General features: G+C 32.4%; 1 protein-coding gene across 4 annotated transcripts in view; it reads left to right on the plus strand.

Annotated features, from left to right (window-relative positions):
- PAPOLA (poly(A) polymerase alpha) overlaps positions 1 to 14,546 on the plus strand; it is a 57,866-nt gene that overhangs the window by 16,677 nt on the left and 26,643 nt on the right. For all 4 annotated transcript variants that reach the window (XM_016159847.2, XM_016159846.2, XM_036218302.1 and 1 more), the window contains exons 4-11: positions 4,094 to 4,175; positions 6,931 to 7,040; positions 7,493 to 7,546; positions 9,507 to 9,618; positions 10,312 to 10,401; positions 10,492 to 10,630; positions 12,169 to 12,241; positions 13,572 to 13,692. In XM_016159847.2, the coding sequence (XP_016015333.1) occupies positions 4,094 to 4,175; positions 6,931 to 7,040; positions 7,493 to 7,546; positions 9,507 to 9,618; positions 10,312 to 10,401; positions 10,492 to 10,630; positions 12,169 to 12,241; positions 13,572 to 13,692 (781 nt within the window). The remainder of the gene's footprint in view (positions 1 to 4,093; positions 4,176 to 6,930; positions 7,041 to 7,492; positions 7,547 to 9,506; positions 9,619 to 10,311; positions 10,402 to 10,491; positions 10,631 to 12,168; positions 12,242 to 13,571; positions 13,693 to 14,546) is intronic.

A 14,546-nucleotide genomic window follows, 5' to 3' on the forward strand; every position in this document is an offset into this window, starting at 1 on the left:
CTAAATTGTGGACCCTATTTCTTACTGATAGAGTTTGATCAAAATGAGATTTTGAAAAGGAAGTTTTTTTGAGTTGAGCAAAAAGATGTCCAAGTTTAAATATGTTTTATTCATCTTTTGAACTGTTTCCTTAACCTTGTGTTGAAAACATAGATTTGTTTTAATGGCTTTTAAAAGTATGTTTAAGTTTAAAAATGTAATCAAGTAGGCAAGGCTGGAACTTAAATGTATTTGAAGTGATATAAGAGTATTGTCTCAGTGGTAGTTTTGTTTCAGGTACTTGAGTGCTTAGTAAGTTTCTTTAACCAGCAATTCTTTTTTAAAATTTTTTTATCTTTAAATTACAATTGATTTTCAATATTATATTAGTTTCAGGTGTATAGTATAGTGGTTAGACGTTTATAAAATTTATGAAGTGATCCCCCGATAAGTCTTGTACCTCCGTGGCACCATGTATACTTATTACAGTATTACTATCTGTATTCCCTATGCTGTACTTTACATCCCCATAACTTTTGTAACTGCCAATTTTTACTTCTTAATCCCTTCACCTTTTTCACCCAGCACCCCTTCTCTGCCAATCCCTCTTCCATCTGGGAGCCATCAGTATTAAGAAAAATTGTTTGGATTAATGAAATTAATGCTTATTCCTGTTCTGGTGTATCTGTGTTCTTTTATTTATAGCTTAACTCTGTAAGTATAAGTAATAAGTTGTTTAGAGAATGGGGCTAAAGAGGTTAGGCTTCACAAATTTTGATCTTTTTATCCACATTTGGTAAGAAAGAATTTCTTCTTCAGCTGGCTAGTTTTAAGACTTAATATAGGATTTCTTGATATTGTCACTATTAATATTTTTGGACCAGATAATTCTTTCGTAGGGGGCTATCCTGTGTTCTTAAGATGTTAACTAGCATCCTTGGCCTCTTCCTATTTGATGCACTGCCCTCACCCCGTTTACTGACATTGTGACAACCAAAAATGTCTCTAGACATTACCATATGTTCCCTGAGAAGCAGGATCATTGCTGGTTGAGAATGTATAATTATAATTAATTTATAATACTTTGGGGGGGAAAATTAGATAAAATTTGAATTTTACTTTAGTTGTCTGGTTTGTTTTCCTTCTAATAATATCTGGAGACTTAATAAAAAAGAGATTTTACACTTACAAATGTTTTTCTATGACCTGAATGATGAAATCTTGATTTCTTGGTTACAATTATTATAATAAACACATGGATGTTTTCAAGTATACTAATTAGCCACTAGCTACATGTGGCTATTTCAGTTTAAATCAATTAATTAAACATTCAGTCCTCAGCCATGCCAGCTACATTTCAAGTGCTTAGTAGTTACATGTAGCTAGTGGCTGCTTTTTTGGACAATTCTATTAGATATTCCTATCCAAAAAACATGTTTGTTTTACTAGAGATGTCCATGATCACTGTTCTCAGGTAGTTTCTTCCTAAAATTCCTTTGTAGGCCTATTTCTGCACACATCTTACTGGCTTAATAAATAACTAGGCCAGCTTTTCAAGTGAGTTTTCAAAATATCTAAATATAGGCAGACAAAGGCTTTGACTACTTAAAAAAAAATAGGAGAAAATGACCAAAGTTATTACATAGGTACATTTGGGGGCATCATAAGAATATGGGGCCCCCAGGACAGATTGAGTAGTTAAGGCTTATATAACTTAGTCTTTAAATTTTTAAAAAACATTTGTTTTTCTGTTATAGTTGACATACAATATAATATTAGTTCTAGGTGTATAACATAGTGATTAGACATTATATACCTTATGAAGTCCTGATAAGCCTAGAATCTGACACCACTTCTTAATCCCTTTCACTTTTTTCACTCATCTTCCCAAACCCCCTCCCGTCTGGTGACCATCAGTTTGTTCTCAGTACTGTGAGTTTATTTGTTTTCTTGCTTTTGTTTTTTAGATTCCACATGTAAATGAAATCATATGGTATTTGTTTTCCTCTGACTTGCTTAGCTTGGTCCATCCATATTGTTGCAAATGGCAAGATTTCATTCTTTTCTATGGCTGAGTAATATTCCATTATGTTCTCTATGCATATCTTTTGTGTTCATTTGTCTGTAAGTGAACACTTAGGTTGCTTCCATATTTGTCTATTGTAAATAATGCTGCAGTGAACATAGGGGTGCATATAACTTTTCAAATTAGTCGTTTGGATTTCTTCAGATAAATACCCAGAAGTGGGATTGCTAAGTCTTAATGGTAGTTCTATTTTTAATTTTTTGAGGAACCTCCATACTGGCTGCATCAATTTACAATTTCACCAATACTGCTCTTTTTCCCTACATCCTCACCAACACTTGTCTGGTGATTTGCTGATAGCGATTCTGACAGGTGTGAAGGGATAACTCATTGTGGTTTTAATTTGCATTTCCTTGATGATTAGTGATGTTGAACATCTTTTCATCTGTGTCCTTTTTGGAGAAATATCAATTCAGGTCCTCTGCCCATTTTTTAAATCAGATTGTTTGTTTTTTGATGTTGAGTTCCTTACATATTTTGAATATTAACCCCTTATTGGATGTATCATTGATGCTTATATGTTCTTCCATTCAGTAGGATGTCTTTTCATTTTGTTGATGGTTTCTTTTGCTTTGCAAAAACTTTTTAGTTTGATGTAGTCTCATTTGTTTATTTGTTTGTTTGTTTTCCTTTCCTGAGAAGGCATATTAAAAAAAATATTGCCGTGAGCGATGTCCAAGTGTTTACTGCCTGATTTCTTCTGGGAGTATGGCTTCAGGTCTTATATTTGTCTTTAATCCATTTGACTTTATTTTTGTATGTGGTGTAAGAAAGTGATCCAACTTCATTTTTTGGGGAGGGGGAGGAGCCATGTGACTGTTTAGTTTTCTGAACACCATTTATTGAATAGAGTGTCCCATTGTCTTAGATTAATTGACTAGATAGTTGTAGGTTTATTTCTAGGCTCTTTCCGTTCTGTTCCATTGATCTGTGTGTGTGTTTTTATGCCAGTACCGTGCTATTTTTATTATTGCAGCCTTATAGTTTGATAGGTAGCATTATCCTTCCAACTTCGCTGTTCTCTCTCAATATCGCTTTGGCTATGCAGACTCTTTTATTATTCCAGGCCTTGACTGCTTTTAACAAATGTAATATTATACATTAGATTGTCTGTTTTCTATATGTGATGATTAAATACGTCCTTAAAAAACAGGGGAGTTCCTTAATCTTTGCAGTTTATTTTTAGGGTTTTTAAAATATAAAGTAACACTTTACTTATGACATTTTTGGCAGGGCCTGGAGGAGGAGTAGTCTCTTTTTTGCACTGGTACTGAATAAAATTTTACTATACTGAGTATTAGAAGGTAAAGAGAAATATTCATTTAGCACACATTAAAATTGTTTTTTGGAGGGGCAGACATCATCCTTACCACCAGGGTCATTAAGTATTCACCATGGTACTTTATAGTAGTGCTAGGGTAAGGAGGATAATTTTTAAATTCTTTTTCGTCTCCTTATTTATGCTGTTTATACTCTTAAGACACCGTCAGTAAGTTTACGTCTGTTCAGAATCATTGTACCAAAGTCTTTTGGAAATCTAAAAAATTAAACTATTATGTAGGAGTATTGGCCTTTAAAGTTAATCAGTTTTGATATGGGAAAATTATACTCTGATATACTATGGGATATTCTGTGTAATCATTGAATGCAGTCTTTTAAGCAATCATATGTGTTTTGTTATATTCTAACATTTCATGGTTTATGCAGCATCTTTGTCATGAATAAAATCTCTGATTCTAACACTGCTCCTCTATCACAGTCCTCTTTAAAGCAGTTTCCAGAAATATAGTAAGGGTCTTCACTAAGGAATGGTCATTAAAAGCTAAAAATTGCTTGAATTTCAAATTAGGTTCATCTATGAAGGCCTGTATTTTGTAGAGCTTCAAAGAGTTTGTTTACCCTTTATATAAATTTGCTCTGAAATATTATGTGTGTGTGTGTTTGTTTTTAATGTGCAGTGTTATTTGAAATAATTTCTGTAGTGCTCTATTGGCAAAATAATCTTTGTTTGTTTGTTTGTTTCAACAGAATCTTCCACAGTCTGTAATTGAAAATGTTGGAGGAAAAATTTTTACATTTGGATCTTACAGATTAGGAGTACACACTAAAGGTAAATATTGTTTTAATTTGACAAATATTTTTTTATTTCTTAAAAGTTAAGAATAATGTATTCATTTCAGTTGCTTTTGGTGTATCATATAGCTTAAGTTTGCATTAAAGACAGTACTTCAGGGAGCCTAAATTTGTTAAGAAAGAAAGAAAATGATGACTTCTATACCTGCATTAATGCCATATTAAGTAAAATTTAAAATTCAGTTCCTCAGTAGAATAGCCACATTTTAAATGTTAAATAGCCACATATGGCTAGTGGCTACCATGCTGGAAAGTGCAGATACAGAACATTTTTCCCATGGGAGAATTCGTTTGAACAGTGCTGCTCTCTATGTCATTTTCTCTACCTGAAGAATATTAGTCTGGAAATCAGAACAAAAATGAATTAAAGCTTTTTACAAAAAGAAAATCCATGGATTTTCTTTTCCTTGTCCTTTTATTATAGTTCTAAAATACAGTTAAGTAAAAACCAAACCAAGAAAATATGTATCTGCAGCCACTGATAATCACTGTCAATATTTTCTTATTTACACTGGTAGTTTTTTCTTCTGTGCAGATAAATACACAGTAAACATGTTATTGTGGCAGAGAACATTTACCAAGCATTTTCTTCTTACTGACCATGGAGCTAAAATGTTTTTCATCTTCATTGTGTTACTTATTCCGTAGAACTCTTATTCTCATGTAATATATAGGAGTCTGAGAATAAAGACATAGTAAAGCTTGAATAACTTTCCCAGCCATCTCTTGGCAGTACTAGAATTCTATCTTAGGCATTCTGAGTCTGTACTTTTTACCTGTTAACTACTAGCCTTTTTGTTAAAGTACCTGCCAGTATGTATGTGTTCTCTTTGTTCTGGCACCCTTCCTTCCACTTATCTCCCACTGCTTTGTGCCAGTAGTAGTGTGCATATTCTTCTGCTTCATACTAAATATATATACAGCCTTCATAGTGTTGAGTCTTTTAGGAAAATGACTGTGTTACCTTATTTCACGTTGATCTCCATTTTGTTATTCCAATTACTGATCTCAATCATCTTTTTTTGTGTTCTCCTTATATGCTTAGTGCTGGCTTCCTGTCAGGCACTAAAAAACAAATAGCTTGACCATGGTCTGCCTCATTGGATTCTTGCCAATGGTATTTTTTAAAGTTTATTCTGTAGGTCTCATTTAGGGGCCACATAGGAGCCTATAAGCACCAGTCCACATAATGTATAGAAGAAAACTATATTTTTTTGTTTCACTAATGAGCATGGCTAACTAATGACATCAAGATGTTGGGTCTGTTCTTGAATAATTCCCTCTCTTCACCATAAAAATCCTATCTGCGTCACTTTTCTTTGACTTGACTCCCAGTTCACCCGGGCCACTGGAGCTAGAAGATGCTGCAGGAAAAAAACATTCCATTAGTCAGGATTATGTTATTCCTATATTGACCAGTATTTTTTTTTTTTTTTAAAGGGAAGAGTATATTTTTAGAGGCTCACCAGTATAATGTTAACAGATTCTAAACAGCAAATAACACCCATCCCTCAATTCATGTGGATTATCTGTTCACATGTATTTTTTTTTTCCAAAACCTTTTTTTCAAAAATCTTTTTGAAATTTTAAGATTTGTTGGATTTTTGCATCAATGTCTAGAATTGTAGTTTCCAGTTTTGTGGCCAGCTGAAGAGCTTTGTAAATATTTTCTGCAGAGAAGGAAACTGGTTCAAGGTCATTGCTGTATTCATCATCAGGATGGGCTTCAGATATTAAGTGAATTAATTCATTATCAGCTAATTTGTGATTAACTAGTAATTTGGTAATATCATCTACATTCAAATTGTCAGAGCCTTCTTGAAATTTATTTAATAAATTAACAATGCCAGTTAATCCTTCAGTTGTTGGGAATAATATTCCCTGGTACAATCACTTCTGGCCATACTGCTTTCAGCAGGCATTTAAATTTGACTTTATATCACTCAAAGCTAAAGCAGTGCTCTTGATACAACTTAAAATTATTTATTCCAGGCTTCTATAACTGTAAACGATTAATTTATCCTTAAACTTATTAAAAATATCATTAAAATGCCATTAATATTTTTTTCAGTTTTTTAAAAATAAACTTTTTTTTAGAACAGTTTTAGATTCACAGAAAAATTGTCAAGATAGTACAGAGTTCTCATATACCCCTATATGTAGTTTCCTCTGCAGTAACATAATTAATCGTAAAGGTGGAGTTAATGCCTTTATCTAAAAGTTGGATCAAGGAAGTTGTATTTGGTGGCAAATGTAGAACTTGTATATTTGGATATTATAAATTGTGTGGATAACCAGGTACGTTATCACAAAGTAAAAGTATTATAAAAGGAACACATTTTCCTTTATATAATTTTCAGCTTTTACAGCAAACATTTATAAAACCTATCCCAAAAAACATTAGTAGTCGCCTGTTTTTTTATTTGCTACCCAATGAACAAGAAGATTATTAGTAATTTTGTGTTAGTATTAGTCGCTAAGTTAAACTATTGTTTTTTAGAGAGTAATCACCAATAATGGAAATGAAAATGAAAGAACAGCGTAAAATTAGACAGCATAAATGGAAACCGTGTATAAAAGTCTGTGTAAATGGGGAATATTTACTGCATATTAAAAAACTCACGTCAAAAAAATAACTGCATAAATCAAGGGATGGGTATACTGCCATGATAAAGATGCAAAATCATTTTCTTCTGATAGTAATTAATGGTTGATGGGCTTAATTTTTTTAGGTGCCGATATTGATGCGTTGTGTGTTGCACCAAGACATGTTGATCGAAGTGACTTTTTCACCTCATTCTATGATAAGTTGAAATTACAGGAAGAAGTAAAAGATTTAAGAGTGCGTAAATGCTTGGGGTGAAAGGGGAGGAGCTATAAATTAGTCATTTGAATGAATTTTTTGGTATAGTCATCATTTATTGGACTCTTGAAGTTTGCCACACCCTTTTACTATGTATGCTTGCATTTGTTCTATACAGCAAGCCTAAAGTCATAAATCTGTAATCTTGTGTACAGAGTAGGAAACGAAGCAAACAAAATAAATACAGTGTAGTTTGGCCACTACCTGAGTGGCAGAAATCAAGGACTTGAAGTTAAGTTTGATTAAGGAGCCTAGTGTATTACAGCTAGTTGCTGAGAACCTAGTCTGTGTCAAGCATTTTGCTAAGTTATTTTTAAACAATTTCCAGTGCTGCATCCATTTAATAGTACTAAAACTAGTTGCATCCATTTAATAGTACTAAAACTGATGTGTAGTTTCAGAGACACTGAACTTGTTTGATTTTCTTGCAGGCTGTCGAAGAGGCGTTTGTGCCAGTTATCAAACTGTGTTTTGATGGGATAGAGGTAAGATGTAGTTCAGATAGACAGTTTTTGATGTGTGTAATTTTGATTGATGTAGGTTAAAGACGTGATTTATTTTAAAGTTTTATAATTAGTGAGGTGGTGTAATATTAATAAGAATTAAGTTTTTTAGCAGAAGTGACTACCCGTTCTTTGTGGAATACCATTTTTAGTCTTTTGAAAGAGTCTAGTGAAATGAGCTAAAATATAAGAATGGAGTAATGGAATATTGACAATGAAATGCTGCTGCAAAACAGTTTACTTGGTAGGTTTTCTGTGTGCAAATTTTGTATGCTTTTTAGTCTCATTAAGACAGCACAATATATTTTTGCAAATAGAATTTTGGCTTTCTTTATTTGAATTAAATATTGAAGTTGAGAGAAAATTGTGACCTGATATTATGTATGATGAAATATTTTATGATAGAGAAGTCTATATGAGCCCAAATTCTTGAGATGATGTGCATTTCTTTTTGCTGCTTTCAATATGTGTAGTGAAAGTAATAAGAACAAAGCCGACGGTGGAGCAACGTTAGTTATTATGTTACTCCTGCTGCACATAATGGTGCTGGAAAGTCACCAGTGGTAGTGAAGATTGTAAAATTTCGGAAACTTGAAGAATAGTAAGTTGTTTGCAGAACAAGGTGGTTTCTATAATTGTTACATACAGTGCCCAACTCAATCATCTGTGAAAAATAAAATGACCAACCTTAATAAGGAGAATGTAAAGTGTTAAATTTAGTAAAGGATTGTCAAGTTCAGTAGTTTTGATTTACTGTCAATATTTAAATAAATATAAAACAATTTGTAATGTAAGATAATGCCCTGTTTTCCCCAAAAAAGAATGTTACCAACAAAGGGGAATTTTTTTTGTGCGTGTGGGAGATCTCACTCAACTGTGTGAACTTTTCAGGATGGAGATGAAAGTCAAATGGTCACTTGAAATATTTAATTATTTTCTATTCATACATTGTATGTAAAATAGTACTGTTTTTGGGAATGCTGTTCCATTTCAACATTTTGTGAAATAATCTTATCCTTTTTTTTTTTTTGGTCAGTGTCATTACTGAGTTGCTTTTTGAGGTACCTTTTTTGTGAGCATATAGTCTTTATTTCTGTCTACATCAGGCTTTAGAATCTGTTTCATTAGAAAACCTATCCTATACCCCAAGTACTTATTTGTATACATGTATAGTTTTTTTATCCTGCAGGTACATGTGAATGGTTTTTCACAATAAGCTCTTAAAACACTTGTTTTTAAAGTGATCTTATAAAAGCCTTGTTTCTAGTAGCATCCAAAGTTCGGGAAGCATGAAATCATTCCCTCAGGAATAATTTCCAAATCTATGCTGTTACTTTGTACTTCCACCTTTCCTTGAAAAAAAAAAAAAACAAAAAAAGTCACTCGTAATCTATAAGCCTTCAAAATTAGCCTCTTTGTTTTCTTAGTCAAAACTAAGTTGGAGAAACATCCTATATTATTATAGATATATAAATTTTTAAATATAAGGAGCTCCTTTTTTTTATAGAGAGATATATTTAGGCTAAATATAAGGATAATATTGGCCTCATATTTGGGTACCTGTTAGTATGTTCACAGTTCATATGGATAGAGAACTAACCACTTAATTTTAAGTAATTCAGTGCTATGAATTTAGCACACAGTAAATCCAATAGATGCATTTAATAAACTTACCGTTTTATTAATATGTAAATCAAACTTAGTGTGTATGATTAAAATGATAACTAGGTATTTATAAAGTTTTGTTTCATGCTACCATGTTTTAACATTATCCGATTAAGATATCTGAGGTACAAGTTAATACTTTTAGGACTTCTGGAGGCATTGTCATGTTTATAATTGATGAGAAGACCCTAGATTTAAGGAGCATTAAATGTTTTTAAAGAAATGCCTTAAACATAGTTTGACATATATGGAATGTTAAGTTTTGTTTTTGTTTTAGATTGATATTTTATTTGCAAGATTAGCACTGCAGACTATTCCAGAAGACTTGGACTTACGAGATGACAGTCTGCTTAAAAATTTAGATATAAGATGCATACGAAGTCTTAACGGTATGTCAAAACCTACTTTTTCTGCACAGTAGCAGTTTTTGTCAACTAAAATTGTTTTAAACTTAAGTTTTATAATGAAGCTTTTTATAGCCATATTGTTTATCAGTAGCGAGTCAAATAAAATGTGCTTAACTTAATAAACTGTAGATAGGTATCTGGTAGTTTATTTTACTCATTGAGATCATGTATTTTTTTTCTTATTCCCTGGGTGGGACATTTAAAGACTGTCTAACATTGGTACTCTCTTGCTAATGATTTAGGTTTCATTACATAACCCTGCTAATATTTTGATCCTTACATCCTTTGTAATGTTTTCAACTATTGTGTTTAAAAGGATTGCTTTTGGACACTTGTGTTTGCATTATTTGTTACCATTACCATGCTCTTGAAGAACAATTCTTGGAAATTGAAGTAGCTCAGACCCTCCTGGGTATATCTGAACTGGAAGAAGTTTTAATTATGGGTTGAAAGTTTAAGATTAGTCACAGTTCAGATTCTTTGGTTTAGGATAGTGCTTGTAATAGGAGATCAAAGTTTAAATTTTTTTATTTGCCTCTTCATCGAATTAACATTACTGATTCTACCAAAGAAGTTTTTATTTAATTTGATATCAGTCTCAGAAAGTTTTAAAGAAATGTTATCATTAAATTTTTGATGGTTTAATGTTCTGTTTTTTTCACTCCTATTAATCAGGTTGCAGGGTAACCGATGAAATTTTACACCTAGTACCAAACATTGACAACTTCAGGTTAACTCTGAGAGCTATCAAACTGTGGGCCAAACGTGAGTTCAGAATTTGTTGGTTAGCTTATTAAAAATGTTTAAACTTTTGTTCAACACTAACTTTTCTTTTTGCTTTTCCCTTATCAACAGGCCACAACATCTATTCCAATATATTAGGTTTCCTCGGTGGTGTTTCCTGGGCTATGCTAGTAGCAAGAACTTGCCAGCTTTATCCAAATGCAATAGCATCAACTCTTGTACATAAATTTTTCTTGGTATTTTCTAAATGGTATGTGTTTAGATTATATTAAAATAAAATTGATTGTAGACACTGAAGTTTAGTCTTATTTCTATGACATTTTCTGCAGCTGGTTTCAGATTCAAATTTGAATTCATAATGTAGCTGTTGAGGTAGTCTTTGGGGGAGATCGTGTCGTATATAAAATGGCAACCTTAATTCCATTCCTTTTCCTTAGCTTTTCCCAGAGTAGCAAGGCAGTAGCTGTTTGTATTTCATGTGTAAGCTTACTCTCTAAATAAACTCTGAATTTTAGCTCTAAGGATCTGCAAAAATCCAATGAATTGATAGGTTGGGGGGTATCAATTACTTTAGGTAAACTTATATATACCACCTTTTACACTTGGAATTCTTCTGAAACTATAGGCCATTAGTTTTTTGTGATTTTTTTTGTTTTGTTTTGTGTTTTGCTTTCAGTTGCTCATTTATCTTAGGTAAAATATTAATATGTATGTAAAAAGCTTTTAAGAATAACTATAAGTGCTTGAAAAAAGGCAATTCATCATTTCTGAGATTAGTCATTATTAACCCTGGAGAGATTTTTTTTTTAAGCTCCATCATTTCAGCTTGTTCACATTTGTTGATCTTTATTTTAAGAAAAGTAGGATAAAAGGGTATTGCCATTTTATGAGTTGCTTTGGTTCAAAAGCTTAGGTTTTTTGGTTTTATAAAATTGATTTAGAGAGATTGCCTTCCCTCCCTATTCCTGCCAACCCCCATACCTCTTCTCTCTGGAAAAGTCTTTTCTAGTTATTTTATACAAATTGGGAGTTTTTAGATACAGTTTATAATGTAGAACTGTGCCACACTTTCTAATACACATTGTTATTTATGGATTTGATAGCATTTAGTCATATATGATCAGGTTTGATGAGTTACTAAAGAAGTCAGTTTCTTTTAATGTTACATAGTAAATAATATTTTAAAGAAGTTAACCTTGATATTAGGATGGCAAATACTTTCCAGTTTTTAATCTCTTCCATAAAGGACTGAAGTTGTTAACTCGTAGGGCATGTCTTGAAAATAATGTGTTCACATCACAAAGTTGTATTACACATACTCATAACCTTTAAATAAATCATGAGATAGAGAAAAAATTTTCCTAATCAATTTTTATACTTCTTCGCCTATAATGAGTTAACTTTTGCATTCTCAGTTGTCTTTGGATGGAGTTAGTATAAAGACAGGATTTTTGTTTTCCAGGAGGGATTTATCCTGTCCAGGGTTGAGGTGAACACATCAGATGTGTTGGGATAGTACTTTTTAATTTAAATAGTGCTTTATCAGTTCTTTGAGAGGCAGAGAAGATGTTTGACTTCAATCTGAAAAGCTATGAAAAGGTTTAAGTTAATTTCATAGAGAAAAAGTATTAAGTAGTCTATCGTCAACAGGAATAAAAGATTATGTATATACCAGGAGGGCAAAATGAATGAAGAAGGATCACAATCACAAATGCTGTATGTTTAACAAAGTACGTTTAGATGGTGATATCCAATAGTCTTATCAAGTGCTACAATCTTTTTAAACAGGGAATGGCCAAATCCAGTGCTATTGAAACAACCTGAAGAATGCAATCTTAATTTGCCTGTATGGGACCCAAGGGTTAGTGTATTATTTTTTCCCCTACAAATACACATTGTGCAATAACAAGTAAAGGCATCTGCATAAACTTCAGGGAAACTTCCCATTCTTTTACGTATGAGTGGACATGTTCGTATTACACTTTCTTTTAGATAACTTCAACTCTAATTGTCCTCTGATGTGAGAAGCATAATTATGTACCCTGTAAACTACATTTAATTGTACATAGTTTATAATATCAAGTTCACTAACATTTAATTTATTTTATATAGAACTACCTTGTCAAAGTTGTGTGGGCATTTGTGCTTAAAAAAAATAAAAGGATACTAAAAATCCCTGTATTTTTTTTTTGATCTAAATATTGTTAAAATTTGGTTGTTATAGGAAAACTGTTGCCTAATGTTTACCTGTGGCAGATACCTTCTAAGCAATATCACTTTAATGACTATGATGTAATTATAAAAATTGGTTTGGGTACTTCAGATTACAAAAACGTGGTTGGGCTAAAGAAGAGTCCATTCTGCTTCTTGGGAAGTTACAACCTTTACTGCTTACTCAGTTTAAGTGTTAACAACATGCACTTTATTATTGGTAAAAAAAAAATATATATATAGGTTTGACTAAGGCTTTATAGGTTTGTAAAATTCTATTTTTCTACATTGTTTTGCTATCTTATTATAATATCAAAAACAGCTTTAAATTCTGTTAATTACATCAAGCTATGTATTTTCAGGTTTTCCAAACCTCAAGACATTTAATTTTAGAGGGATGTGAGTTTTATAATTTTCTTTTTGGAAATATGCCACTTATCCTTAGTATATATGGATTAAGATTAACAGTTACTAAATCATTTTACTATCTCAAACTGATACCAACATAGATGGAGTAGTTTCACCATGTGTTAATAAAGTTATGTTCTTTATAAGTTGAAGGTATATTAAAAATTAAGTTTCCATATTGTTTAAAATTCATTTTACACAGAACGCCGTAGTATGACATTTCTCAAAAGTGTAGTTGTATGTGCATCCCCATTTCTGTTGTTGAAAAAAGAAAAACTAAATATCAGTAGATGACTAAGTAGAACCTTTTCTGCTCAACAGGCACACTGTTTATAGTAAGGTTGCCAAAATAGTCATGCCCAAATGATTGAAACAAGCCATTAGTTTAGAACAATCCTGATTCTGTAATGAATTCCTATATAAACAATGTCTCCTTACATGGTTTTTCTTTCTCAACTCCAGCTATGAATGAAATAAAATTTAATCATTGGTTCAGTTTAACAAGGGGTAAAAAGTCCAAGTATCTGTTGCATATGTACTTGAAGAAACTGATTGGCTGTTGTTGTATGTAGGTAAACCCCAGTGATAGGTACCATCTTATGCCTATAATTACACCAGCATACCCACAACAGAACTCCACGTACAATGTGTCCGTTTCAACACGGATGGTCATGGTTGAGGAGTTTAAACAAGGTAAGTGGTTATCCTTATGCTCTCCTTTATACACAAAGGATTTACATACCATTGTAGACCCAGTAGAGTATGCAATGTAAACTAAAGCATTCACGGAGGTGGATTCTGATGTTATTGATTACAATATATACATGAGAATTGACTTGAAAAAGTTTAATTCCTTTTAGTTAATTTATTTTTGATTATATATTTAAAGATTAATCAATATGTAAAGCCTTATCTTTAGGGCCTTTATGGGCAGGTTTAGTGCCATGCTGTTACCACGTAAAATTTTAAACGTATCATGGTTTATCTCCATTGAGTGACATGAGAGGTGGCATTTAGCAGGTTATGTTCTTGGCAAGAGCTTTGAGATCAGTTTTGGGGCCAAACTGCCCTTTATTTTGGAAGAACCGCTGAACGTTTCTGAATCCCTAATACTGGCAATTTAAAGGTATAGCTATTTATAAACGGTCTTTGAGGGCATTACTGGAACAGGATTGTTCGATTTGACGGACACCAGTCTAAAAAGTAGAATCAGCTGTACAGCTACCAGCTGCAAACGCAGAAGTGGAAAATTCTTTTCTGTAGTCTAAACAAGCTCTTGATGGGAAGATGTTGCTCTCCTTTTAGAAACAACAGGAAGCTTGTTAGAAAGACAAGAAGCAAAACTTAGGGGAAATTTTTCTTTCTTGGGTACAGGGTTTCAGTTTTGGGAGAGAACCATTCTATGAGTATGGCATTTTAGAGTAATGGTAATTTACCAGAAACCTGGCTCTCAAAAAATCTGCCAGCTTTTTTGAAAAGTGTGTGTGTGCGTGAGAGAGAATATGCTCTAAAGTCAGACTGAGATTGCTGTTCGTTTAATTATTTTA

Source organism: Rousettus aegyptiacus, unplaced genomic scaffold, assembly GCF_014176215.1.
Source record: "Rousettus aegyptiacus isolate mRouAeg1 unplaced genomic scaffold, mRouAeg1.p scaffold_m13_p_3, whole genome shotgun sequence".
NCBI classification, from domain to species: domain Eukaryota; kingdom Metazoa; phylum Chordata; class Mammalia; order Chiroptera; family Pteropodidae; genus Rousettus; species Rousettus aegyptiacus.